Raw genomic sequence first — 27122 nt, 5'->3', positions numbered from 1 at the left:
CATTAACCTGTTTGCCTCTACATAGTTGCAACTTTATTCCAGGCATCGTAATATATTGGGGGTGCCTGGTCTAAATTGCTGTATACATGTGCCAGATTCACTCTGGTGGGTCCAGTGCTAGTCCTACTCTAGACTTTGGAGCCACCATAAACAGCAGGCAGGTATCTAGTGGTACTTGGAGTTCAACAGACAACGGCTGCCGTTCATGCCTATGGATAAAAACGAAGTGCTATTCAAACATAATCCTTCAGTGGTACAAAACCTCCGTAACAAATCTGCCCCTGACCATTTTTTCTGTTCTGGTTTCGATTTTGTCTTTTTGCTGCTGTTCTAATCTAGCTTTAATAATTGGATTTGATGGCACAGCATTATGTTTTATATGTGCTGCTTTGACAATTCGTCAGAATTGAAAAGCAGTATATCGATTTCATAGAATGAATAAATAAATAAATACATAAAGTGTGCCCACTGAAATCAAGGAACTTAAGCTAGTCACACCCATTCACTTCAGTGAGCCGAGTAAGGCTATCAATGGATAAAATCCACCATCTTTTGTAAAAAAGCTGCTGCAAATATACAAAAGGTGGCTGTGCCAAGTTATTCTTAAAGTGGGAGGATATTCAAAAGCAGAATTAGCTTGTTACATAGCACAAGAAGCTGCTCTTTAAGGAACACAAGCTCAGTGTCTTTGGCCATGTGGAATATGCTGTGTAGTTCTTTTGATTCCAGCTTGTATTATAATGCAAAAGTACAAGCGTTAGATCTATGCGCCATGTTATCACCATGGGCAATAGTCAGTACAATTAAGGGATGCTACTGATGCAGTATGAGGAAGGGCAGGTCAAAACTTCTGATGGGTTCATGCGTGAGCCTCTAGAGAAGGTCTCTGGAGCCTAGTGATTTTAAAACACTGAAAACTGAAATTCTTGGTACACAGGTGGCACTAATTGCAGTCGTGCTAAACTATAGTCCTGCTCACAGCCTGGAGCTGCATTCTTAAGAAACCAGTATCCTATCCTCAGGATAAGACCCAGTCCTCCTATTAAAGGCAGGTATCCGACATGACATCACATAAAACAGCAGCCCCCAGCGCTGTTGCGAGGTGCAGTGATATGACTTGTGCTTCCAAAGCTTGGCATCTACACGCTGGTTATTGCGGAGTCATAGGATGGCTCAGCCTACAACTATGGGACAATTGTGGAGATTTATCTTATAAGTGTCTGCTTTTGCAATACTGGTGCGAAACTGGTATAAAAGATGCCAAAAAAACCTTATGAATGGCAGGAACAGTAGGCAAGGCTTAAGAAGTTCCTTTACACCATAAGCCACGTTAATGAAAGAATTCAAGTACTAGCTGATCTTATGAATAAACTGCCGTGACCTGTACAAGTACATAACAGAAAATAAATACCTTGCATAACACCTTGCATAAAAGTACCTATACTTTTACTTAGTCCCTTGTCAGTAACTGACTGACCCTGAGCATTTGAGGCAGGCACCTAGCAGAATTGCCGTCATCCCTCCAGGGTGCATGCTTACGCAACTTCACTCCTGACAAGCAGGATAAGAGTTGCCTTTCTTTTGGTAACTCCCTGGCACAACCACACACGTCCTTCTTTCCACTAGGTTAGAAGAGGAGGGTTTTGCTTCTTTTCTCCACGATGCTCAGGATTCTTCCATCACCTTTTGACACTGATAAAGTAAACAGTCTGGAAGAGCCGAACAATGGGATCTGAACCACAGCGACAACATCCCAGCATGGACACGACAATGTAGTAAACAGGGGACGGATGGAAGCAGTCGGCATGATGCTATTCCCTCACTACCTAAAGGGAGGGAAAATGGGGTTTTTTCCCCTATTAATGTCATCGTAATTTCATCCACAATACATTCCTACAGTTCTGTACAAAGTAGGTTATCAATAAAATAAAAAATCAGTCTGGCTTTGGCACAAGACAATGTGATCAATTTAAGAACCACAATTTTTGTTGGCACGCAGTTGGTGTCATCAAGTCCACTTTCCAAGAACCAAGTATCCTGCAGATCATCAAAATACACTGTGCAAAGATAATGAGGTCATCAGCTTGCAAATGTGAACTGGCTTCTGATGAACAAGGGTTGACCCTGGCTATAATTGGTCTGTTTCACTGCCTGCCTAGGATCATCACCTTTGCTACAAATCTAAAAAAATCCCAAGCTACTTACCTATGATATCAACTATATGTAGGTTCAGCTTTTGCTGCAAAATGCTTAGGACGGCTGACAAAGATCCCTGAGATGATGTCATCTTTAGGTTTTGTTTGACATCATTCGAAATGGAGAGCCACAGTTTCCCAAATTCATCAGTGCTCATTTTCATTGGCCTGAAAATGCAATATGAAATAGAAGCAGATTTTGCAATGTGTACTTATGAGAGAAAGCTGTTCCCAAGAAGACAATGAAAACAAAACTTTCTGCCCCACCGTGAAGTACTTTAACACTATCCTGCAGCCTGAAATTGTAAACCTAAACAAGATTCCATTAAAATTGTCACCTGGACTGTTCCTTAAATGTACTGGACTGGCATCCTCTAGCACAGGTATGGGATCTAGTTGAGACAGCAAAAAAAATGCAGAAAGGCAGTCTACAAGTTGTCTTTTTACACTCCGAGGACATGCATATGGAGATGAGAAGGACCAGAGAAAAAGACATGGTTTCCCTTCCACTTTTAGAGTGGGGAAGACCCTTAAATGGTTTTTTCCCCCATGCTCTCTCCTCTCTACACTCATGTTTCAAATTACCTAGGAAGCACCACAGCTTTTCAATAATGAAGAGTGAGAAACAGAAGAGCCTCTGTGTGTGTGTGTAAGCTTGAGATATGACAAGATATGATTAGAAATAAGACAAAGCATAGCAAGCGAATTCCAATCAATATTTGCTTTAAAACACTTCATTTGTTCCCAGCTATTTCGTGTAGGTACCTGATAAAATCCAACAGTTCTAAAGTTACAGAAAATCTGAGGAGTGCATCAGACTCTAGAAAGTAACTAATGGACCCAGAGAGCATCTCTGAAGAGCACAGCCCCTCCATCTCGACACACGTCTGGAAGCTTTCTATGCTCTGAGCTTCTACTGCAGCGAAGTGGCAACCCAGGCTTTCTGAAATCTACAATAAAACAGGAGGGGAGAAAAAAGAATCAAGAGGTTTACAAGCATTTTAATATCACCACCAATATTCCTTTTAAAGGAAATGCAGTGGTAAGCTTAATAGAATCACAGAACTGTAGAGTCGGAAGGGACCCAAAGGGTTATGTGGTCCAACTTGTAGCTACTGCTCATGTTACCTTAAAATGTTCTGCGTCCTCAAATTCCAGATTCACAGCTTTAAGTACGCAAGTGCTTTTGTTGGCAAGAAATATGAAGAGTAGGAGAGAGTCATCTTTCCAGATTTTACAAAAGGACAAAACCAGTGTTTCGTTGTCGCAAAGCTCTAAGATCTCCGAATGAGGGTGTTTGGCTGCTTCTTCTGGTAAGTAAGGCATCAAAGAGAGTTGCTGGGGGGCCGTAGCCTGAGCACTTGGAGAAGGCTGAAAAACTTCCATATTGCCATCCGCAAACAGAGAAGACAACGAAAGTCTGTGACCCAAAAGCTTCTCATTCAGTTCAGCTTCTGGCAGAGAATGAGACCTATCAAGTACCACCTTTGATTCAGAAGTTCCAGCGGAACTCAGGGAAGATTTCCTTAATCTTAGGTGTCCATTGTTTTGGAAGAGGTCCTTGTTCCTGGATATCACATCAGGAAAAGGGCAGAGGGAAGGGTCAGCAACACTTTCGATACTGGGTGATTCCTCACTATTTTGGGTTTTGCTTGTTTTTGATTTCCTTCGGAGCTTCTGAGCAGTGGAGTCTCGCTTGCCCATCTTAGTTTTAAAAAGAGACACAGAAAATATATGTTAATTCAGGGAAGGGGCGGAATGCAAATTTGGGTACAGCCTACTGTTTAAGGCAGTACATTGCAACTTTTTCAGACTCCAGAGCCACCTTTATTATGCACAGGGGGAATAAGTTGCATCTTAGGGCTTCAGATTATGAGGGGCTTCTAAATACACGTACCTCCCCCCCCAAAAATTTTTTTTTTCAATTTTTACATAATTGGTTAAAAAAAATAAGTGGGACAGGTTAAAACAGACTGAATTAAACATTTTCACATATGCTAAGTAGGAAATCATAAAGTATTGCCATGTGAAGGTATTTCATATGCAAACTGTCTTATTGCAAAAAGACAGGCTGTTAGTTGCTGCCTCGCCTATGGACCTGTATGAATGGAAATATAAAACTTTACTATTCCTATTGTCATTGTCCTTTCTGTTAGAATACACACCAGATATGGTGAAGAGGTACTGCTACAGGGCCTCTTAAACCTAGCATAGCTCAGCATGTCTTAATTTGACCATGCATGTTTTTTCTCCTTCATCTTCTTGTGTGTACTCTCTCTCTTTCCACTCTGTTATTCCCCTCTCACTCCCCTTCTCTTTGGAACTTTTTTTTTATAAAAAAATGGTAGTGGTACCACACACACACCCCACTTTGATAGGGGCACAAGCCAATTAACTGAAAGACCAGTCTTACAGAAATAAGAAAATACAGTCGTACCTTCGTATCCATTCAACTTCCAAAACATTTGGGAACCAAAGTGCGGCTTCTGATTGGCTGCAGGAAGCTCCTGCAGCCAATTGGAAGCCACGGAAGCCCCGTTGGATGTTCGGCTTCCAAAAATAGTTCACAAACCAGAACACTCACTTCCAGGTTTGCAGTGTTCGGGAGCCAGAACGTTTGAGAACTAAGCTGTTCAAAAATCAGGTGTTGCTTTCATAGTTTTTGTAGGGTTTGCTGAGGACTCATGTCAGGGCAGGTCAAGTCAACTTACTCAGCAAAGGGGATGTCAACTCACATGTCATTTGCTTGGCACTGAGGGTCACTGGTTGTGCTGACAAGGCGTGAAGGCAACATGGCAACAAGGCAATACAATCTTGCCCCTTTGGGATGCTAATCCTGCCTGTTAATATCCATGCTGTGGATGTTAAACTGGTGGAGGATATAAAAGGCCATAGGGAAAAGGGAAACAGTAAGGCATGTACTTGACTAATGTTTCCCTTCTGTGGAAAAAAGGGGTTTCCAAACTGTAGGGAAGAAAAGGCCAAGAGATTCAAATCATGGGGCTTGCATGAACACACTTAGTGGGAGGGACTTCCAGGTATTCAGCCAGAATCCAAGCAGAATCTTTGAGGTATGCCTAGGAGGTTGCACGAACCCAACGGACTGCCTGGCCTTTTTCCTATTAAACAGCTGGATCCTGCAGCAGATTGCTACTTTCGCAACTCCCCTCAACTTCAAAATAATTTTGCAATGCAGGCCGGGGGACAGATTTCAAGAAGAACGCACTATTGGACACAGCAATGAAAAATAATGGCTCTTCCAAACTTGGATGCTGTTCATGTGTCACAAAATGTGTACTAAGCAGGGTGAGAGCTCAGAACACATGCTTGGAAGTTTTGGGACATATCCTTTAAAGCAGTGTTTCTCAACCAGTGTGCCTCCAGATGTTTTGGGACTACAACTCCCATCATCCCTAGCTAGCAAGACCAGTGGTTCTGGTTCTAAAGCAAGACCAATCTGGCACACTGGTTGAGAAACACTGCTTTAAAGGGTGGGCCAGCCACTCCAATGAAGCTGCAATTAGCTGCCGTACCAGACTGATGTTGCTTTGAGACCCTAAGCCAACAAAGAGTGTTGATGCCAGTTGACGCTTCTCTTCCTCTCCCTCCAAGGGACTAGTAATTTCTTGCTGAGGCTGGAATGGAAAGTTGCCAACAATATGCTCTGCAAACGCACTGCCTTCCGGAACAGACTTGGCGTTGTCTTCTTTTTCTGCTTGGCTTTCCTTCTTGGGGAGGTAGCCTTCTTTCCCCCATAGTTTCTTCACACCATCTAGCTTCAGACTGTTGGCCCTAAAGAATTTGCAACCAGGAAAAGTCAACACAGTGATCAGAAGGAATCTCTCAAAGGGCTTCTGAAGAGCCAGTCTATTCTTGTAAAGTCTTTCAGAAGCCCAAGTTTCCTATGTTGAACAAATTGAAGATGTAACCTAATCCAGGCTTTGCCAACCTGGTGCCCTCCAGGGTCTTTTGGACAACTCCCATCATCCAGTGCTGGCTGGGGATGATGGGAGTTGTAGTCCAAAACATTTGGAAGGCACCAGGTTGGCAAAGCCTGACGTAATTGGTTGCCCCTTGTGATATCTGTGGGTTGCAGCCAAAGTTAATCCTGCCCAGAGTAGAGCCGTCAAAATTAATAGGCATGACTAACTTAGGTATATTAATTTCAGTGCTCCTACTCTGAGTAGAACTCAGTTGGGTACAACCCTGTATTTTTCCCATTGGGGTGAACAACAATAATGGCATGAGGAGAATATTCAGCTCCCAGCTCTATTAGCACGGCAGGTGCAATACAACTGAGAGCCAACACAGCTACCTTTAAATAAAAAGTGTTGGGGGACCAAATCATAGACTTCCTATGAAGTCTGTATCTTACAGAACTAAAATTCTAAATGCAGTTTATAGTTCAGGTGTTAAACCCCAAGATTTTATGCATTTCATTTCAATATTAAATAAAATGCAGATGTGATGTGAATTAATACAATCTGGCTAATGTAGTATGGGGAGAAAAGATGGAGGCCAACCTAGCAATGAATTATTGTTGGTGAAATGGCATTTTTGCTTACTACAGAAATGGCATTTTTGCTTACTACAGAAAGGCAATTGTTTTTTTCCGCAAAGCCAGCATTTCCCTATACAAATAGCAAGATAAGAACAGACAGGGAACTCAACTACATATTAAGTCGTTGCTGAAGCGATAAGAGATACTCACTCCTTCTGTCCAGTCTCAGCACTATTAACAGAGATGTCAGATCCCAGAGAAAGTCCAGTTGGAGATTGTCTGCCAGTAAAACCAGATGCTGAGAAGCTCTGGGAAAGTGATAGCCCATAAGGTTCAAAATTCAGAGCTGAGAAGATGGAGAATTACTCATCAAAACAGATTTAAAAATATTAGAGAACAGTCTGCCTCTCCTGTAATCTGCGTCACTGATGATAATGTTCTGACAAGAATATTCCACATTCAGCATCTTACCAATATTAAATACCAGTAATTATTGAAACCCTTGTGCTTTTCAGAAACACAGCACATTTCAAATTCAAGACAGAATCTATTCTGAAAAGAGGGCTACAAAAGCAACAGTTCTAAAATACCAGTTTTAACAAAAAGCATCTTTCTTAAATAAATGTGCATATCAAATATAGCAATAGACTATACAATATAATCAAGCTACTCTTCACATTTAAAAGCACTTGACTAAACATTAAAGAGCAACCAGCATTTGATGGGGAAGGCAAACTCCAATAGCTGCTCGTCATGGAGCAATTCATATGGGCAGCTTTTCAAACATGGGTAAACAAAGGTCTGTATGAAGTGGAGAGTGGCTTGGCCACTGTGAGAACAGGACTGTGAGAACAGGTCACTGGCATGACCCAGCAGGCTGTTCTTATGAGTGCCTGCATTTTGCAATACTTGAGGTCTGGTAAAAGCCTGTTTCATTGCAGGATCATAGGTTGGCTCCTATGGAAATCTCACTACCAACACCATAGGCCCTGAAAAGCTTGGGGCCAGCTTACTTGAAAGACCACCTATCCCTGTCTAGATCTGTAACTTAACATATTTGACAGACCCCATCCCAGTCCTAAAATGTTGGCCATGCATGCTGATAATTGCAAGAGAAAAAGGTACCTCCCCCCCCCCAAAAAGGCATTGTCTCTCTGATGCATACTCATCATGGAACAAGCTGCAAAACCACTAGGGGAGTTTCCCCCCTAAACCTTTCATGCAGTCGCATTAAACATATGCTTATCCTAGGACTATACTGGCTAGCATTTGCAAGAAAACACGCAGTTACCTTTTTCCTGAGACAGCTTCTCCTCTTGTCTTTGGTGATGAGGTTTATATGGCGCTGCACCACGATCCAGTCCTTCTGCTACAAATCCATCTAAGAAAGATAAGGAAGCATCTACCTGCGATGAATCAGGAGGAGAGGTCAAAAGGTGATGATTATCCAGTTATCAGCCTCTTAACTACTAGAACAGTTAAATACTCAAAGTGAGTGTTTTTATCACCCCAACCTCACTGGTGCAGTTAAGAAATCAGAGGGGAGCAATCCTAGCATGTTGTCTGACCTAAAAGCCAAACATGATCCATTAGCTTCTACTCAAAGAGGCTATGAAGTCTTGCTACTCGCGGTGGAAGTGAGATGCCTCTATATAGGTTCAAACTGTCTGTATCTTCTGCACAAGATTTAGAGACAGGTTACTCTCCTCTCCATTGTGTTCTGAATAAACATTCAGCTCCCAAGGACGAAGCAACAACACACACAGAGATGTGATGTCATTAACTCACCACCAAGTCCTTGCAACTAGCATCAACGGGGAACAGTTGCTTCATCAATTCTTTGTTTTCATATATATGCTTTAATTCAAAGGCATACTGCCTCATGCAGGTATCCAAGGAAGTACTGAATTCCATGATAAGTTTTTCAACTGTTTTTGAGCAGGTGGTATGAGAAGCTATTTTAGTGGCTGCAGCCACAATCCAGGCTTTGGTTTCAGGAGTGGCGTTGTTCCTAAGTATCCTATGCAAACTCGCCAAGACAACTTCTGGATCCACGTTCCTCATTAGGTACGCATATTCCCCCAACACCTGTCGGAGGACAGTTATAAACACCGTGATCAGCATATGAAAGCTATGAGCAATGAGGAAATGACAATTTGTCTCCGTGTCTTGCATTTGTGCAAGAGCACAGAAAAAGTCAAAGGGCATAGAAAAAGCCACTGAGGTGTGCAGAGGGAAATCTGAATTTGAGAACAAAATAAAAACAAAAAAAACTAGAGTTTGCAGATAAATTAATAAGATGTGCAATAAGCAGACACCTGAGCTGAAACACAAACTTTTATCCTCAAAACTTTCTTAAGCAACCCAGAATGACAGAAGGAAATTTTACTGGACCCAGAGGAGGAAACGAGCAGGTTTCAATGTCAAAGTCCTGGGTCTGCAGAATTTAACACAGCTCAAAGTACATGATTGTAGTCCCACTGAGAACATTCAGCAGCAAATATTTTCAAAACAAGGTTAAAAACAAGACACAGTGTAGTTACAAAAGGCATAATGATTTCACACAATCCCTCTCTGAAGCCCTGCAGGGATGCTGCCAGTCGGTGTTGACAATACTGAGCTAGATGGACCAATGAACTGATAAGGCAACTTCTTGTTTCTAATTGGTCATACAAGCTGACTTCAGAAATGTAGTTGTCTAGTAAAAACAAGGCAATCTACTGAAAAACCACAGGTTGCCAACCATACTGAAAACTGATCGTGGAACAGGGAACTAAAAATGATGCATTTTATTGGGTGTATAGAAGAAGAAGAAGAAGAAGAAGAAGAAGAAGAAGAAGAAGAAGAAGAAGAAGAAGAAGAAGAAGAAGAAGAAGAAGAAGGAGGAGGAGGAGGAGGAGGAGGAGGAGGAGGAGGAGGAGGAGGAGGAGGAGGAGGAGGAGGAGGAGGAGGAGGAGGAGGAGGAGGAGGAGGAGGAGGAGGGAGGAAGGAGGAAGGAAGGAAGGAAGGAAGGAAGGAAGGAAGGAAGGAAGGAAGGAAGGAAGGAAGGAAGGAAGGAAGGAAGGAAGGAAGGAAGGAAGAAGAATGCAGATGCCAAAGACAGAAACACTTGTCCCTAGGTGTGAAAGAACCGTCTCAGCCCTTGAAAAATCATGATCTATGAAAGAAAGGATATAAAAAAGTTGGGGGGGGGGGTTTCTCACAAATCTTCTTGTTCCTGTTCCTTAAAAAATAAAAACCACACAAATTTAATCTTATCAGTGCAAAACAGAAGGACTTCCTTTTTTGGAAACCCAAGATTCTTAGAAAAGCATGAAGACCACTTCTCTAGAAAGGCAGCTGCAGTTCAGTTTCAGTTTATCACTTTTCAGCCACACTAAAAATTGGGCAATTTAATGCTGGAGGTGGGAGAAGCGGAAACACATGCTTAAGTCTCACAGTGAAATCAGTGGAATTGTGAAGTGCTTAACCTTGGTCCAATGATGCTCCCTGCCAACAGCTAAATAGAAGAACAGCATCCTATCACTCTAAGAAAAACTCTGTGTGAAACAAATGACCATTTACACATAGACAACCATGTCTCAACTCAAATTTCAGTTGCCTCTGCTGTACCTAGAATTCCCGTATTTCTTTTCTAATCTGTGTCCTTCCTTACCCAACTCATGACTTGAAGGAATTTCTGTGGATAAACCGCATTCTCATCCTCTAGCAGCGCAAGATAGGACTGGACAGCATGAAGTCGCAGCTGGCTATCTTCCTTTGTATCTTCAAAACCTGGAAAGGACATCACGATATATTTCTCTTTCCCAATGTGTGTGTGTGTGTGTGTGTGTGTTTGTTTCCCCATAAAAGACAAATGACACTAATCCCTACTTTCGCTACTGAATTTTGTATATTATGCTCACCTTCAGCAAGGAGCTGCAAGAAGCTGTTTGGGATGTCAGGGTGCATTTTATCTCCTCCTACGGAAAATACTGCATTCATCGTCTGGATGAACCATTCATTGTCAGGAGCATATGTGCCAGGAAACATTAAGGAAAACTGAACTGTAGTATCAACACACAAACTCTTATCTTTCAGCTTGGAGTGATCCATTCCAACACGCAAGGCATTTTCTAACTAAGAAGGGAAATGATTACTGAAATCCTTTCCAAAACAGAGAAATGGGTCAGGGCATCCAGCCGGTGGTTCAAGCCCACCCAGGGGCGGCTGTCGACAGGGCTCCTGCGTTGCAGGGGGCTGGACTAAATGACCCTGGGTGTCCCTTCCAAATGCATTCAAGCACATTCTGCAGTTGATATGGACCTTTTAGTCCTTACACTAGTTGGAGCTAGTTTAGGACCTGATGCAGCCTCATCCTTCTCTCCTCCCAGGTGTTAAGAATCATCTACCAGCACAAGGCTTATTCGTGCATGATCCCCACAACCTGCCTGCCCTAACAGAACATGCCAAAGAAAGAGATTGGGGAGACCGTGCATAGATAAACCCAGTAGGCTGCATCTACCATTGGTCACCGGCCTCCATATACACTACACATTTAAAGAAGTATCATATTACTTTAATCCAGTGATGGTCCTGGATTAAACTTGGCCCTCCAGCTGTTTGGGGACTACAACTCCCATCATCCCTAGCTAACAGGACCAGTGGTCAGGGATGGTGGGAACTGTAGTCCCAAAACAGCTGGGCGGCCAAGTTTGGCCATCACTGCTTTAAACCATAACTTGTTAAGGGTGCTGAGAGTTGCCAGGAAACCTCTATTCCCTTCTCAGTTCCCTGGGAAGAGGGATCGATTGTTGAACCACTCTGGGAATTGCAGCTGGTGTTTGTGTGTCATATTTATTATTACTACCACGGAGTTTCAGCCACAGAAATGGAAACAGTCAGGAGATATCAAATAATTCTCAAGATGCAGTAATTAAAAGGTTCATAGCAGCTACTCACATGGGCTTCTGATACTAAGGATTTAGGATCTGATATGGATCTGGCCCACAGAGCCAATAAGGTTCCCCAGCGCTGTTATATAACATACAACTGGAGCAATGAACACCAAGTTCATAATCCACAATCTGTCTCATAGTTAGATCTGACCAACTTCCTCCATCCATAACAATTTTCTTTAGCAAGAGAAAATAATTTCTGTACGTTTGCACAAGCACACACCCACACACTGCTACCAACTTTACAAAACGTGCCAGAAGAACTAGACGTTTTTTTAAAAGAACACAACAGAATGCACTTCCACAACCATACAGCAATTCTCTGCAGTGTTTTCTTAAAGCTTACAAATGCACATTTAATAACTGGGAGGAGAAGCAATGCACTCATGACGTACCCATTCCAGAGGCATTCAAACCAAGTAAAAGGATATTTTTCAGCTAATTCTGCTATTTTGCCAACTATGTTGATGATGGTATACTCCTCCTTACTTTGAGTTAGGTAGTCAAGCATCTTCTGTACTATGACAGTGACATTCTGCCCGTTGGTGATTCTATACAGTAGTTCCAATGTCTGAAGAAATAAAAACGTTAACCATGCCAATCATAGTTCTAGTTACAGGTTGGTCTGCCGTAGTAGCACCTTAGAGACAAACTAAGTTGGTATGAGCTTTCGTGTGAATATGAAGAAGTGTGCTCATGCAAATAACAAACTTAGTTGGTCTCTAAGGTGCTACTGGAAGGAATTTTTCTATTTTGTTTCAACCATGCCAATGTTTAGCTGTCCCCAAACAGAACAGCAGCATAATAAGCAACATGCTGCAGGGTTGTGAGTATGACCAAAGCCATGCTCTAAATAAACAAGTACCGTGAATCTTAACAGTTACAGAGCTTTAAGAATGGGCTAACATGAACCATAAAGGAAATGCATAAGAATGAACGTTTCCTGCATGAACAGAAATGGTTCCCGTTAGAGCTGTGGTTGAGGAAACACAGGGAAGTAAGCATATTGAAAAATGCATACTCATCAGCAAGGGAACTTCAGAAATCAGGCTGCTGAGCCGTTTGCATACTCCTAAGTTGCATATACAAATTTGCAACTGCAGGTGCTTGTGTCCACACAACACACATTGAATACTGGACTGCAGGCGACAACCTCACCCAGAAATTTGCATGCACTCTGGTTCACGAGGGTTTCTCCTTTTCAGCTAGAAACCCAATCTATACTAACTATTTCATTTCATTTTTATTTTGCATTCATGGATTGGCTACTCCTAATGGAAAGAACAGACCAGTACACTCCCAGATACAAAAGTAGTCATTAGTTCCAGGTGGGTATTTTGCTATGCCGCCACTAGATCAGTCTAAAAGTAACATTTTTCATTTCTCTCAATATCTTTATGTCAGAGGTTAAAGAGGAATGATAACTTCTTTCAAAACCATCTAATGTGCACACTATATCCCGCACAAACATGGGAAGCTGTCATTCTTACAGTAATTATCACAAATCCTCACAATGGGGGAGCAATATTAAGAGAATACCAATTTGAAATTTATTGCTAAAGGTTGTGCTTGTTAAAATTCAACTTACCTCTCTTTTAATAATGGGATCAGGATGATCCAAGCACTCAATTATTGTCATTTGGTGCTGCAGTGCTAGGGCAGGATCCTGCTGGACAACATATGTTAGGGCCTTTAATCCTAGAAAGAAAAGTTACTGCAAAGAATGCAAGCTGAAAACACGGGCATTCGGCATCAAACACAGGGTTGTGACAATCGGAGAACTTACCCAAATATTTCAAATTAATTTTAGGCGACAGGACAAATTTTCCAATGCATTTGGCGGCCTTCTCAAGTAGATCAGATTTAGGGTAAATTGTGTAAATTGTCTGGACACATTCAAACAAGATTGCTGGAGGAAGATGAATGAAAAAGAAAAAGAAAATGATAGTTTCTGTAAAAACAAATAGGCACGTGAATATTAAACAAGTCCTATTAGTTTATAGAGACATCAGAACTTTGGTGTTGTGGCCTTTGTTGAAAGCACTCCTGAGCATGTGGATTTTTATATTTCTAGCATTCCATGTTCCATTTCTACTGGATGCATTTGAAGGAATGCATTTCTTACATTCTGAAACACCCTTACCTTCCGATCTATGTATGGCCACCTTTAAAGGACCACATTAATACATGTGTTAAGACCTTCTGAGGCTCTTCTCTGACTTCCCCTGCCTGCTAATGCTCAGCCGGTGATAATCACCCAGAAAGTCTGCTTATGGAATGATCTCTCCTGGACGGCTCAGGTATTCTCATGTCTTTTGATGCCAAGCCTAGCATTTCATCTCTTGTCACCACTATCTGCTTAGTTCCCCAGACTCGCTTCCTCCAAAGGTTAAGTTCAGGCCCTGAAATCTGCCCTATATCCTTTGTTTAGAAAATGTGCTGCAACCTACCATATGTAATGTTATGGTTTATCTCCGCTCTCCTTAAAGATTCATCCAGAACATCATACATTAATTCGCTGGTCCTGTTACAAAGAGAAAAGGAACGATGTTTTTTTAAAAAACAAAATGAGTCTCATGATCTCAGTCCTAAGTAACTTTTCATGTAGTCCAACAACCCCTTATGATGGTTTTAAGGGGGCACTTTCATATAATTACTGGACCAATGCAAAGAATGAGCCGCGTCAACTGTTGAGCAACAGGTGGCAAACCTGCCCCTTGCAAAACTTGTTTTATTTTTTGTTTCATGGGAGTATGGTAACAAAGTGAGAGAGCTCAACGTGAACTGTTGAGAAGCTCAAGCCAAGAACAGAAAGTCTACCTTGGATCATCCTTTCCAAGCAGCCCCAATATTCTGAGAAGCTGGATTTGTAACCAAGGTGCTGGCACGCTGTGATAATTGAAGTCTACAGGGAGTTTTCCTCCCACCACCTGCTTTAGAATAGCGACAAAGCTGCCTGTCAAGTCTTTGTATCCAGCGGAGTTTTCCTAGACAAAGAGACAAAACACATATTAATGTTTCACTGGCTCATTTGTCTCTCCTCACCTTTTTGTGTAAATGTTTTCTCCACCAATTTTCAAAATAAAAATCATATACAGCCGAGAAGCACAAAAATGTGCAAAAGAAACTCATTGTGCCCATCAAAAGGTCCCAGGTTCAAACTCCGGCATCTCCTGCTAGGGTTGGGAGAGACCCTGGCCAAAACGCTAGAAAGCTGCTGCAAGTCAGTGCTAGCAATACTGAATGAGATGGGCCAATGGTCTGACTCAGTATAAGGCAGCTTTTCCTATGTCAGAAATGTCATATATGTCAGTTATATGTATATGTATGCATGCATGCATGTATGTATGTATATGTATACAGTATGCTATACATTATATCTATAAGGCAGCTTTTCCTATGTCATGTCAGAAATGTCATATATGTCACTTATATGTCAGAAATACACAAAGACTGGCCTGAGCAGAGAGAAATGCTGCTTTACTGATGTACAGTTAAGATTTCTACTCTTTTTGTCACTTCACTGAAGGCATAAGCCCAAGTCACATTATGCAGTGTCCAGCGTTCTGTGTCTGCTAGCAAATTATCTTGTGCACTAGTGCACTGGGGAGTTGCAATGATGTCCACAAGTGGAACCCGAGTCAACATTTGCACTAGTGCAGGGGTGGTAAACCTCTGGCCAGGAGATCAGTCTTGGCCCATCAAGATGTCCTATTTGGCCAGTAATGCCATTTCCCCAAAACCACATCCACTTGCCCATCAGGCTGGTGGGAGGACAGGGTTTAATACTGCATTGGCTCTACACTGTCCCCAACAGGGAACAGGATTTAATCCCCATTCATGAGCTGAATGGTGAGAGTTAAAGCCCTTTGAAACAGCTCAAAGCTTCTCCTTTAAGCAGGCAGGTGGGCAAGAGGACCAAGGATCCCCCCCCCGCCCGACTTGAATAAATGCAGAGCAACTTCAAATAGTACTTTTTGTAAACTTCTTTAAAACAGCCACAATGCTGCTGTTCCAGCCGCAAGAGGCTCAAACAGGAGCAGTGGGGGAGCTGCCTGAAAGCCCTTTGCAAAAAGCACTTTTTGAAGCTGCTGCACCTCTTTTCCTTTAAACATCAACGTTCAAAGTAGGGGGACAGGTGTTTCAAAGAGCAATTTTGCAAAGGGCTTAAGGCCATTGAGCCTGTAGAGGCTGAAACAGGAGCAAAGGGGACTGTCAGAAAGCACTTTGCAAACAGCAACAAGGATTTGAAGCTGCTCCATGTTCCCAGCTGGCTGCCGGGCACTTGGAAATCCTGTGTGAGGGATTTTAAGAGGCAGGCGGGGTCATCCATGTGTCAATCGTGTGACATCATGTAATTGGCAGGTAGGCTGTCCTGTCCATCTGTAAAATTTGGCCCACGAGGCTGATCCTGAGCCAAATGGAATTAAAAGCTCCCCACACACACCCTGTGCTAGCGGAAACTTGTTGCACAGCACTTGCACAATAAAATTTGCAGTAGCTGTGTATACACTCTCTTGTGCAAATAAATTCCACTGGTGCAAAAAAAAATTCCCAGTGGAACAAGTGTGCTGCTAGGTGTTTTTGGATGCAGCACATGGTTGTCCTGTGCTGTTGCTGTTTAAGATCCCCACCTTCACCATTTGGAGATAGATGTGCAACGAAGCAGCCATAACTCCCACATCCCTGTCGCAAAGTGCCTTCCGGAACTTGTCGTGGATGTGCTGGACTTGGTTGGGAGCAATAAGGTAGAACTTGTACAAAGCTTGGACTGCTTTTCTTCTGATAATTTCCCTAGAAGAAACAAATCAGTGCACCTTATTGGCAGCCAACTATACTGTTGTTTCATCCAGATATATCTTAAGATCCATGCTTATATCACAGTTCTGGAATTGAACTCAGGTTTCCTAGAATTTTGTAAGCAAAGACATACTTTGAATGCTGAAGCTTATCTTCTATTAGTGGAAGGACAGCTGGAATCATTTCCCTCGGAAAGATTTGGCTTGCCACAGTCAGAGCCATACACACTTCCAGGAGGTTAGTACTCTGCAAATCCTGTCAGACACATGAAAACAAAGCTGTTAATTACCCCCTCAAGTTAAAAGATCTCTCATAATGTACTTTCAAAACAAACAGAACCTGTTTACAATTTTTACTTCCATAAGCAACACTCTGTTAGGCCTCAAATTTGCCAGGCTTGAATCCAAGCGACAGCTTCACACTACAAAAGGTGGGGAGAGGCCCTTCTGCTTGGGTATAGGACGGTGAACCAACCATCAACCAATATTATGGCTCCTGTGTGGGGCGATTAGCCTTTTTTGACTCACATTCCTCTTTAGTAACCCATGTGACCATCTCTTTTTGCTGCTATTTGGAGGGCATGTCCAGGACCTGAAGGGATACAGGATTTGGAAAGTCTGCTCCTCCTCCAACCAACTCACATCCCTGGTCCAGGCCTCTGTCCCATCTTGGCTGTTGTGCCATTACACCTGCACATCCCATAGGCCAAGGTGAGAACAGGATGCTGCACTACACAGGCCTGATTCAGCAGACCTGTCTGACATCGTGTCGGCATATCTCATGTGGCAATGGCATTGGGGCAGGGGGCATTGCTATATATCCCATAGCCTCTCAGCAAGTGGATCAGGAATAGGATTGTTCCCTGGAACTGCAATTTCAAGTGGAAGATGAATGTGGCTAGAAAGGGAAACCACCACTGACAACAGGGGACAACACCGTTGAGTCTCCTCCTGAGAGGACTCAACCATCAAGTCTGCTGCTTGATGGCAAGAACTGCCCTGTCCTCTTGGCCTGGACATTGCCACCTGTCCTCCTCCTGAACTTGGGGGACGACGGAGAAGAGTGCTTCCAACAAGAGACCACTCTTTATCAAGACAAAACCACCACTAACGTCAGCGAAAAGCTGCTGCGCTTCCAGACAGCCAGAAACCCCACTGACAAAACTATGTAACTACTTTGTGAAAACTGTAACTTGATTAGCTTGCTTTTCCCTCCTCCTGCCCAATTCCTTTTTCCTTGGATGCCGTGTCTGTTTAGATTACGAGCTAGAGCAAGGACTGTCTCAGTACTGATTTTTGTAAGCCACTCCCAGAGTCATTTTGGCTGAAGGGTGGAGCATTAATAAATGTCTTAAATGAATAATTACTAAACCTTTCTCTTTTTGGATTTTTTTTTTGCACACACAAAAAGTCCCACAGCACTGGTTTGATTGTCACTGGTCTTAGAACAATTTTTTTGAATGGGGAGGGGTTGCAGGAACCAACACAAAGATTCTGTGTCTTCCACTTTAAGCTGCTGTCTCAACAGCTGCATTGTACTAAAAAGAAAAGTCCCACAGCCCCAACAAATCTACCTGAAGATGATGAGGAAAGGAGGCAGAAAACATTTTGGTTTTTGTTTAACAATCACAAAAGAGCAATCAGAAGACAGACACACACACACATGTTCATACAGAGAAGAATGAAGAATGGGGTGGAGGTAACCTATTTTATTCTCCAATGACAGCCTCTCATACTATGCAGAATGCCGCTATGGAGAGCCGTTGGGACTCTCAGCAAGGAATTTCACCAATGTTCTTAAGGCCTTCCAGAATGGGGAAACTGAAAAAGCCTAAGAACAAGCAGAAACAACCTTTCACATTGCCCTTGTGTTCTTGTTAAGATCCTAGCTGGGAAATGTGTCTTTTTTTTACCACATTTTATTGATTTTCAGATGAAATGAAAATCTTCCGAGTGAAGAAAAGAGTTTATTAATAAATACATCATATGAGGATTTTGAATTAAAGTTTGTCTTTTTTTAAAAAAAAGGAGAGCAACTCAGGCCTGAGGTCAGTGTGATGTTTACCTCCAAACCTCCCACAAAACTGTTACCTTCACAACTGTATTCACAAGCAGAAGCAGCAGCTCGTGGTTTTCATGAAGAAATAGAGAAACTGCCAGGTAACCTAAAAGAAAAGAAAGATTAACCTATATCAGGTGTTCCAACTTATTTGTATTCCATTTCTGTCATGCTTTGACTTGCAAGCTCAAAGCTGCTTATGGTTTTCCCAAAACACAAAATGCTTGTTTCCAAGGAAAACGTAAATAACAAATGGTCTGAGAAACAAAAAGGCAAAAATTATTTTTAAAAAACATTTTATTATTATACTATTCAATAATGATGACAACAATAACAACTATAATTATGATTATGATTATTATTTATACCCCAGCCACACCGGGTGGCTTCCAACACATATAAAAATATAATAAAGCATCAAACATTTTAAAATTCCTGATACAAGGCTGCCTTCAGATGTCTTCTAAAAGTTGCATAGTTATTTATCGGCTTGACATCTCATGGGAGGGCGTTCCACAGGACAGGTGCCACTGCCAAGAAGGCCCTCTGCCTGGTTTCCCTGTAACTTCACCTCTCACAGTGAGGGAATTGCCAGGCGGCCCTCAGAGCTAGACCTCAGTGTCTGGGCTGATTGATGGGGGTGGAGATGGTCCTTCAGGAATACAGGGCCAAGGCCAAGATAAATATTAATTATTAGTCACTTGGCTATCTGCAATTTCGCAACAGTATGCCACAAGGGTAGCTATTGGAGAGTAACAGTGAAAAGCAAAACATAGTCCATTAGAGCAGTGTTTCCCAAACTTGGGTCTCCAGCTGTTGTTGGACTACAACTCCCATCATCCCTAGCTAGCAGGACCAGTGGTCAGGAATAATGGGAATTGTAGTCCAAAAATAGCTGGAGACTTAAGTTTGGGAAACACTGCATTAGAGCAAAGGAAATTTGCGGATATGCAAGCTTTGTTTCAGCATTTTATACTATCATAAAACTGACTACTTAAAATTTGGCCCGTGGGGATGTGGGGGAGGTGCCTGCTTCTCCAGCTACCTGGACAAGATTGATAGGCCAAGGAGTGGTTCATATTTCTCTGCAGGAAGAAACTACCCATAAATAGGTGGTGGTGCTCCACCCTCTGCTTAAGAAGCCCTCCCTGAATCTGGAGGTACTGCCTAGTCCAGGCATAGGCAACCTTGGCTCTCCAGATGTTTTGGAACTACCAACTCCTATGATCCCTGACCACTGGGCCCTGTTAGCTAGGGATCATGGGAGTTGTGGTTCCAAAACATCTGGAGAGCCAAGGTTGCCTATGCCTGGCCTAGTCCTTAAAATCTACCAAGCTGGGCTCCATCATCCATAATTAAATCATTGATAGTAAAGGACTTATTATCATAGCTGCCAAGTTATCCCTTTTTTAAGGGATTTTCCCTTATGCTGAATAGGCTTCCTCGCGAGAAAAGGGAAAACTTGGCAGCTATGCTTATTATGGACCAACCTGCTCGGTTCTTGCTTTCTAGTAAAACTCCCACAGTCCTAAGACAACCAGAGCTATACATGAGTTTTGTTGAGCAGCATACTGTCACGTGATGCTTTGGAATACGTACCGACTCTTTTCTCAAAAAGGTTTCCTTGCTGTGCCAACTTGATGGCATGGATGTATCCGAAAGAGGCCTCATAGCCCAGCATCTCACAATAGATCAGCCTCACCATGCATTCCTTCATCAACCTCTGAAACGCAAGAAGCAAATCACAAACTGAAATAAGTGGCCTTCTCAAGTGCTAGTTCTACAAAGAGATGTACAGCACCAACATTAACAATGCTAATGAATTCTAGAAAACAATTAGCAAGCTGTATACAGCACCCCCCCCCCAAAAAAAGCAAATTTTTGCTACAATCTGAATGGGGCATGGGAGCTATTACCCACAGATGGCAAAGACCACTTCTTGTATCATGTTTTCAAAATCATGGGAGCACTTTCACTATTCAATCCTGCTCTGGTTAAGGCTGTGATTCCATTAAGCTTCCCCCCTCCCTCATTTTCAAGCTTTTCTTTAACATTACAGTGAGTGCAATCCTATTCTGAAGATTCACCAATTGGAGAGCTATAGGATTCAAGGGAGGTCCCACTACACCACTATGATAAATAGTTCAGGGTAGGTCTAACTAGATCTCATCCTAACCTCTGGTCCTAAACTCTGATCCTAAACCTCTGCTGCCTCTTTACTTGTGGGAGAAGTAAAGGCTGAGGAGTAAGTCCTACACAAATTCGGAGTGTAGTCCCTAAAATGGGTGGATGGAGCCTTCCGGCAACTCCTGCCGCCAAGCTGGAGCCAAACATATTGCTCTGCTTTCCGTCAGCGAGGCCAAGGTGAGAGCCCAGGACTTCACCCCCAGAGGCGCACTCCATTGTCTCTCAAGAAAGACGGATGGCAGCAACAACAGGCATGGGGAACCATTGGCCCTCCAGATGTTGCTGGATTTCAACTCCCTGCCAGCCCCAAACCACCAGAGTCTATTGTCGTAGCATCAGATGATGGCAGGTGCAATCCAGCAACATCAAGAGATGCTCTAGTGGAGTATCTCATGAAGCATATATGCCAGTAGCAAAAATCGTTCAAACACTAGAACAAGCAGAATTGGCATTTCTCTTTTACAACTTACCAGTGTAGTAGTGGGTGCAGAAACTGTTGCTTTTAAATTATTTAATTCCTGTTGGATTAGTTTTTCTTCCTCCTAGTAAAGAAAATTTTTAAAGCATTTTTTAAATACTTATTACTTTACTAGACATAAAACTATAATACAAAAGGCACTTGGTCACATATGTCAGTCAAAAAATATTCCAATTTTCTTGACATCTAAACATCAATAGTCTATACAATTACATTAGACTTCCGCATTCAATTGGGTCTGTTTTTTAAGCACACCATCTAGATGTCAAAAAGTTGTTCACAATGCAACACAATATTTCATTTTTTAAAAAAATCATAATACTCTTATTGCATATCTATTGATGCATGCTACCATAATGCCCTTAACAATTTTCTGCTGTCAATGGGAAGTTAAAGACATGCCTAGATCCAGTGCTTTTTTCCTACAAAAATGTTTAGGGGTCACACTCTCATTTTCCTACTCATATTGAAATACTGCCCCTCAATGAGGCCAAACTTAGATTCATCAAATGCCCCCCCCCCCGAAAAAAGCACTGCTTAAATCTCCCGCTGAAATCAAGGTGCATGAAATAATGCCTAACTTTGCCTGAATCACGGCTAAACTTTGAGGAACCAAACTTTTTAATATTACCAGTTTTGATGGTATGAAATGCTGAAACACAGCATCCTAGTCACACGTGCAAATTTGTAATGTTCATTCCAACCTTGTTAGGCTTTTTAAGAAACTTGCTTTTCTGGGAGCTATCTAACAGGGGTCATATTCTTCCTTCTTAGGCCCCAAACCTGCAACCCTTCCAGGAACTTAAGTGCCCCACATCTGATCAACCCGACAACTTGCCCTTGCTGCCCTGCTAAATTAGGGATTCCTTTTTCAGATTCCTCCTAACCTAAAATCAGATTCTCCACCTGCACACCCCCTGGGTGCCTCCCCTCCCCCTTCATTTTTGTTTTTGTTGTCTGTTTGTTTTCTTGGTCTCAAATTCTATATTTTGTGCCAGTTAGGAGCAGAAAGAAGCACTTCCTAAAACAAAACAAAAAATACCGCCCCTCTATTGATAACAGTGGGTAAGATGTGCTTGTTTCACTGCACTAAACTCTTTTTCTAATCCACATAACACAAAACCTAATTGAACAGTTCCCCGCCTCAAAAGTTGCCAGCATCTTATTTTTTAAAAAAATCCCCAAGATTGGCAAATTACTCCATAAACTTCCACAATATTGGCTGATACGTAAACAATGGGGGGGGGGGGAGTTTGACATCCTGTATACCCTTTTAAAATGTGGCTCTTTTCTGGGGAGGGGGGCTGTTATTGGTTTGTTGTTTTTATTCTGATTATATATGCTGTGATCTTTTCTGTGAACCGCCCTGAGACCTCCGGGTATAGAGCGGTATATAAAATCAATAATTTATTAATTTATTAATTAACAAAAATGGAAAAGCCACATATTGCCACACAAACGCTGCCAGAACCAAGCTGTTTCATATACAGTACCATACAAACTTCGAGGACGCTGCTGAAGGAATCTCGCCCTCGGCCGCGTCCCCAGAGGCAAGGAGCACCGTGAGGCACTCTGTGAATGCCCAGGGGCACTCTCGCCGCACCCTACCCATTTCCCAGATCTCCTCTGCGCTGACAAGGGACCAGGGCCCGGCTGCGGGTGGGAGCCGAGCAAAGGCCTCGCCCACTCGGAAGCAAAGCCCCGCCGGTTTCCAAAGAGGCAGACCAGGCCCCGTGGCACCAAACCCCTCCGCCCGCCCCACGTACATGTTTGGAGGCGAGCGCGCTGATGCTCCGGATGAGGCCGCCGAGGCGAGAGGTGGCCGAGCTCCGGCCGGGTCCCCCGCCGCCGCCGCCGCCCAGCCCAGCCCCCGGCTCGTGCTGCCCCAACAAGCCGGGCAAGGCGCTTAGCGTCCGCTCCACCACGTCGCTCATGCCCGGGCCGACGCCACGGCTGCCCGGGGCCGCTGCCGCATCCCGGAAGAGGAGGCCCCAAGCCTGACGCCCCGGCGGAGGGAGAAGGGAGAGCGGCCTGTCAGCCGCCTCTGCCGCCTCAGCGCTCACTTCCGGGCCGCCTCTGTTGGCGGAGAAGGCCCCTCGCCGCCCTCAGGAGGGCTTCCTCTCGAGGAGGAAGGCGCCGGGCAGGGAGGAGGAGGAGGAGGACGGGCTGGGATCTAGAAGGAGAGCCAGGCGCTGCGAGGAGAAGCTATTCTTATTTGCATTTTTATTCTTACATTATCATCATTATTATTTATTCGGTTTCTCCTCCATCCCAAAAACGGAACTCAGAGCGGCTTACAAAACCCGGGCATTAAGGAGGAGGATAGAACAGCCTAAAACACATAAGTGCTATTTTATTATTATTATTATTTGGTTGGGTTTTCCCCCATCCCAAAAACGGAAATCAGAGCGGCTCACAAAAACGGGCATTAAGGAGGAGGATAAAAGGTAAAGGGACCCCTGACCATTAGGTCCAGTCGTGACCGACTCGGGGGACTCTGGGGAGGAGGATAGAACAGCCTAAAACACAAAAGTGCTATATTATTATTATTATTATTATTATTATTATTATTATTATTATTATTATTATTTATTAGGTTTTTTCCCCATCCCCAAAACAGCACTCAGAGCAGCTTACAAAAACCGGGCATTGAGAAGGATAGAACTGCCTAAAATACATAAGTGCTATTTTTATTTTTATGTTGTTGTTGTTGTGGCATTGAGAAGGATAGAACTGCCTAAAATACACAAGTGCTATTTTTATTTTTATGTTGTTGTTGTTGTTGTTGTTGTTATTTATTAGGTTTTTCGCCATCCCAGAAAAGAAACTCAGAGCGGCTTACAAAAACTGGGCATTGAAGAGGAGGAAAGAACAGCCTGAAATACATAAGTGCTAGGATATACTGTAGACAACTACACAAATGATAAGATAGGAGAGGCATCTCAAGGAGGCATGGGCATAGCCAATGGGTGGGGGGCAGGGGAGCATTGAAAGTACTCTATACACCCTCCCCCCACAGCTGATGCCTGCCCCCAACAGCTTTTGGTGGGGAGGGGGTGTGATCTCCTAAAAAAGCTCCAACAACTTTGACTACACCCATGTCTGGAGGGTAGGACTCGAACCAATGGCTTCAAGTTACGAGAAAGAAGTTACTAAACATCAGGAAATACTTCCAGACACTCAGAGCTGTTCGACCGTCTCCCTCGGGAGGTTGTGGGCTCTCCTTCCTTGAAGGTTTTTAAGCAGAGGTTGAATGGCCATCTGTCATAGATGCTTTAGCTGAGATTCCTGCATTACAGGGGGTTGGACTAAATGACCCTTGGGGTCCTTTCCAACTCTACAGTTCTATGATTCTAGCCATACGGTATATAAAAACAGACCCAGCCCATTAAAAGGCAATAAAATCATCAAGAACTAAACCCTGTATAGGATCAGTGTCATCTAATACAGATGTCTGGTATGTACAGTAATGAGAAGGAGTTCTAAAGGGTAGTGCCACCACACTATAATTCCTATTGTTTTTATTGCTGTTTTTGTGGAAATTGTTTGAAACAAACCAGACTTAGCACCAGGGATAGAAAGCCCTTTTGCTTTCTGTGGGATTTGTTGTTTTTGAGTGAACATATGCTGGGCTGGGCTGGGCTGCTAGACAAATTGTTTATTGAACATTCATCCAGATCTGTTTGCACAAAGTTTGTGGAGATGTTAGAAGAATACTGTATCGGAAGATCAAGCAATAAAGTATGTAAACATGTACGAGTACATTTGGGTGGCATGGAATCATTGTCCAGGGGAGCCTTTATATCAAGCATAAAGAATCCATGTCTCCAGATGTTGACTCAAACTCCCATCAGCCCCAAACAGCATAGCCAGTGATCAGAGATTATGGGAGCTGGAGTCCGAAAACATTTGGAGGACCACAGCTTTCCTGTCCCCACTCCATGTTTCCCAGTCTGTTAAACGGCTAGGAGAACATTTAAATCGCCCAACCACAGGAAGAGGTCACCTAGAATTTGCACTGTGACCGAAAACAGCCCTTTGCCTCAAGAGATACATGAATTGTTGTCTTGTGATTTTGGTAGCATTTGGAACTGAGATTACAGCAGCGCATCATGTTAATATTGCTGACAATCCTCATGAATAAGATCCCAAGGAGCCAGAAGGTGGCACCACAACACAACTTTTAATATAAGACTTTAAGAGTACGCACACAGTAGCCAACCAAATGTCTCTGAGAAACCAGCAAGCAGTATTCAAGCGCAAGAACACTCTCCCCTCCTGTGGCTTCTAGCAACTTGTATTCAGAAACATTGCTGCCTCCCAACTGGGGAGGCAGAACACAGCTGTCATCTCAGTTCCATTAATTCAGTGTTTCCCAACCTTGTGCCTCCAGCTCTTTTCGGACTACAATTCCCATCATTCCTGACCACTGGTCTTGCTAGCTAGGGATGATGGGAGTTGTAGTCCAAAAACAGCTGGAGGCACAAGGTTGGGAAACACTGCATTAATTGGTCTAATACTCTTTAAAAGCCAGTCAAATGGGTGGCCATCAACGACTTGTGGGAATGAGTTCCATAGTATAACTATGCACTGAATGAAGAAGTAGGAACTTTCTTCCACGATCAGTGATTTCACTCAGTATAAGCCAGGATTCTGGATACAGTGAGTGAGGTTGTTCCTCAAGCAGAATCTAACAAAAGATTGGTCAGCAACTTACTACTCCTGGACTAAAATCAGCCCACGTGGGCAACCAGCAACTAGCCCACCATTTCCTGCTAGAAAGTGTCCAAGGGTGGCTGGCACCCATTGAGACTGGTAGGGCAGAAAGTGGGGAGGGGCCACAGCCGATGATAGACAGAGCCAACTAATTCTGATTTTGTCCCCATCCTACCTCCCTGCTGCATTCTTGACGGGGAAGATTTAAGCTGGCATGAAGTCCTATCCCCTGGTATAGTTTTAACAAAGAAGGCAGGCAAGCCATCTTGCATGGATGCTTCAGATGCGATTCCTGCATTGCAGGGGGCTGGTCTTCCACTGGAATGCAGTCTTCTCGCCACTGAATGAATCAATTTATTACGCTCACAGACCAGAAATACAGACATATACAGTGATAGAGAACATGTAAATATACATAGGTTAAAATTAAGCTAGAGCACGGTAAATAATACAGATATAAAACAATTAAAATATGTAGGTTAAGACCTTAAGCGCTAATGTAAAATAGGCATGTTAAGAAATCCGATTGTTTTGGGACAGGAGAGAAGAGGAGCTCATGGAGAATCTCATTCTGTTCCAAGACAGAATGGTGCGTGTATGATGCTTTCAGCTGTGAGTACACCTCAAGTGGCAAGCGTGTGTGGTGTGGTAGAGAAATGGCTTGGCCTTCTGCACTGAGCTTTGCTTTAAATTGGCCCCTCTGGGAAATCAGAGGCTGCCACAAAATCTTGAAGCTCTGCTACAATTTCCCATTATTGTGATTCAGCTGCTTTGCTTGGCTGCTGTTTCAGCTGCATCTTCCAGCACTCAAAAGCTGGCTGCGAGGTCAGTGCGATATTACGGTACTTTCCCTGTCATCCTTGCAGGTCCTCTGCTTGCTCTTCCCCTTTAAGCAATTCTTGGGTAAGAGAAAATGATGTGAAAGGTGATCTTTTGCATTCCCACAGCACTTCCCAGCACAGTGACTACTGAGAGCTATCTAGCAAATACGCAAGGTTTCAGAACCACGAAAAGTACGGTACGATAAATGAAAACAACCTCATCCATGAACATAATGGATAGATCAGGAGTTGAAAGGGCAAAGTAGTAAAATGGATTCTATCCATAATGAACAGGTATGCTAACTGTTTTGTGGAATTTAAGTGTACATAAATTGTTTGATGTCCCCTTTTTCAAATAATAATAAATATTACTATTTCAATTTAATATCTGCTGTTCACCATATGTTCCTAGGGCAACAGCTTCAAATA

The 27122-nt window shown here is 43.0% G+C and overlaps 1 protein-coding gene across 1 annotated transcript; it reads right to left on the bottom strand.

Moving 5' to 3' along the window:
• Nucleotides 1-557: 557 nt before the first annotated feature.
• AP4E1 (adaptor related protein complex 4 subunit epsilon 1) lies at nt 558-23209 on the bottom strand. The gene is made up of 21 exons (XM_035131428.2): nt 22923-23209; nt 21149-21220; nt 20091-20214; nt 18524-18597; nt 16567-16688; nt 16268-16427; nt 14454-14620; nt 14084-14157; nt 13420-13542; nt 13222-13331; nt 12065-12204; nt 10602-10714; nt 10352-10470; nt 8485-8784; nt 7988-8102; nt 6907-7042; nt 5729-5987; nt 3324-3899; nt 2961-3145; nt 2206-2363; nt 558-1826 (listed from the first exon to the last, which is right to left on the bottom strand). The coding sequence occupies exons 1-21, from the start codon at nt 23088-23090 to the stop codon at nt 1666-1668; spliced, it is 3456 nt and encodes a 1151-aa protein (XP_034987319.2). The 5' UTR covers nt 23091-23209; the 3' UTR covers nt 558-1665.
• Between the last annotated feature and the right edge of the window lie 3913 nt (nt 23210-27122).

Source organism: Zootoca vivipara, chromosome 14 (genome assembly GCF_963506605.1).
Source record: "Zootoca vivipara chromosome 14, rZooViv1.1, whole genome shotgun sequence".
Lineage (NCBI taxonomy): Eukaryota > Metazoa > Chordata > Lepidosauria > Squamata > Lacertidae > Zootoca > Zootoca vivipara.
Note: the sequence above shows the minus strand (reverse complement) of the source record. Positions and strands in the feature narration are given on the sequence as shown.

What these genes read in the sequence shown, in the direction of transcription:
- AP4E1 (XM_035131428.2), bottom strand. Translation starts at nt 23,090, where the DNA reads ATGAGCGACGTGGTGGAGCGGACGCTAAGCGCCTTGCCCGGCTTGTTG. An exon ending in CCTTTTTGAGAAAAGAGTCG is followed by an intron (nt 18,598 to 20,090) that starts GTACGTATTCCA and finishes CTTTTCTTTTAG; the next exon opens with GTTACCTGGCAGTTTCTCTA. An exon ending in ATCCCATTATTAAAAGAGAG is followed by an intron (nt 12,205 to 13,221) that starts GTAAGTTGAATT and finishes TTATTTCTTCAG; the next exon opens with ACATTGGAACTACTGTATAG.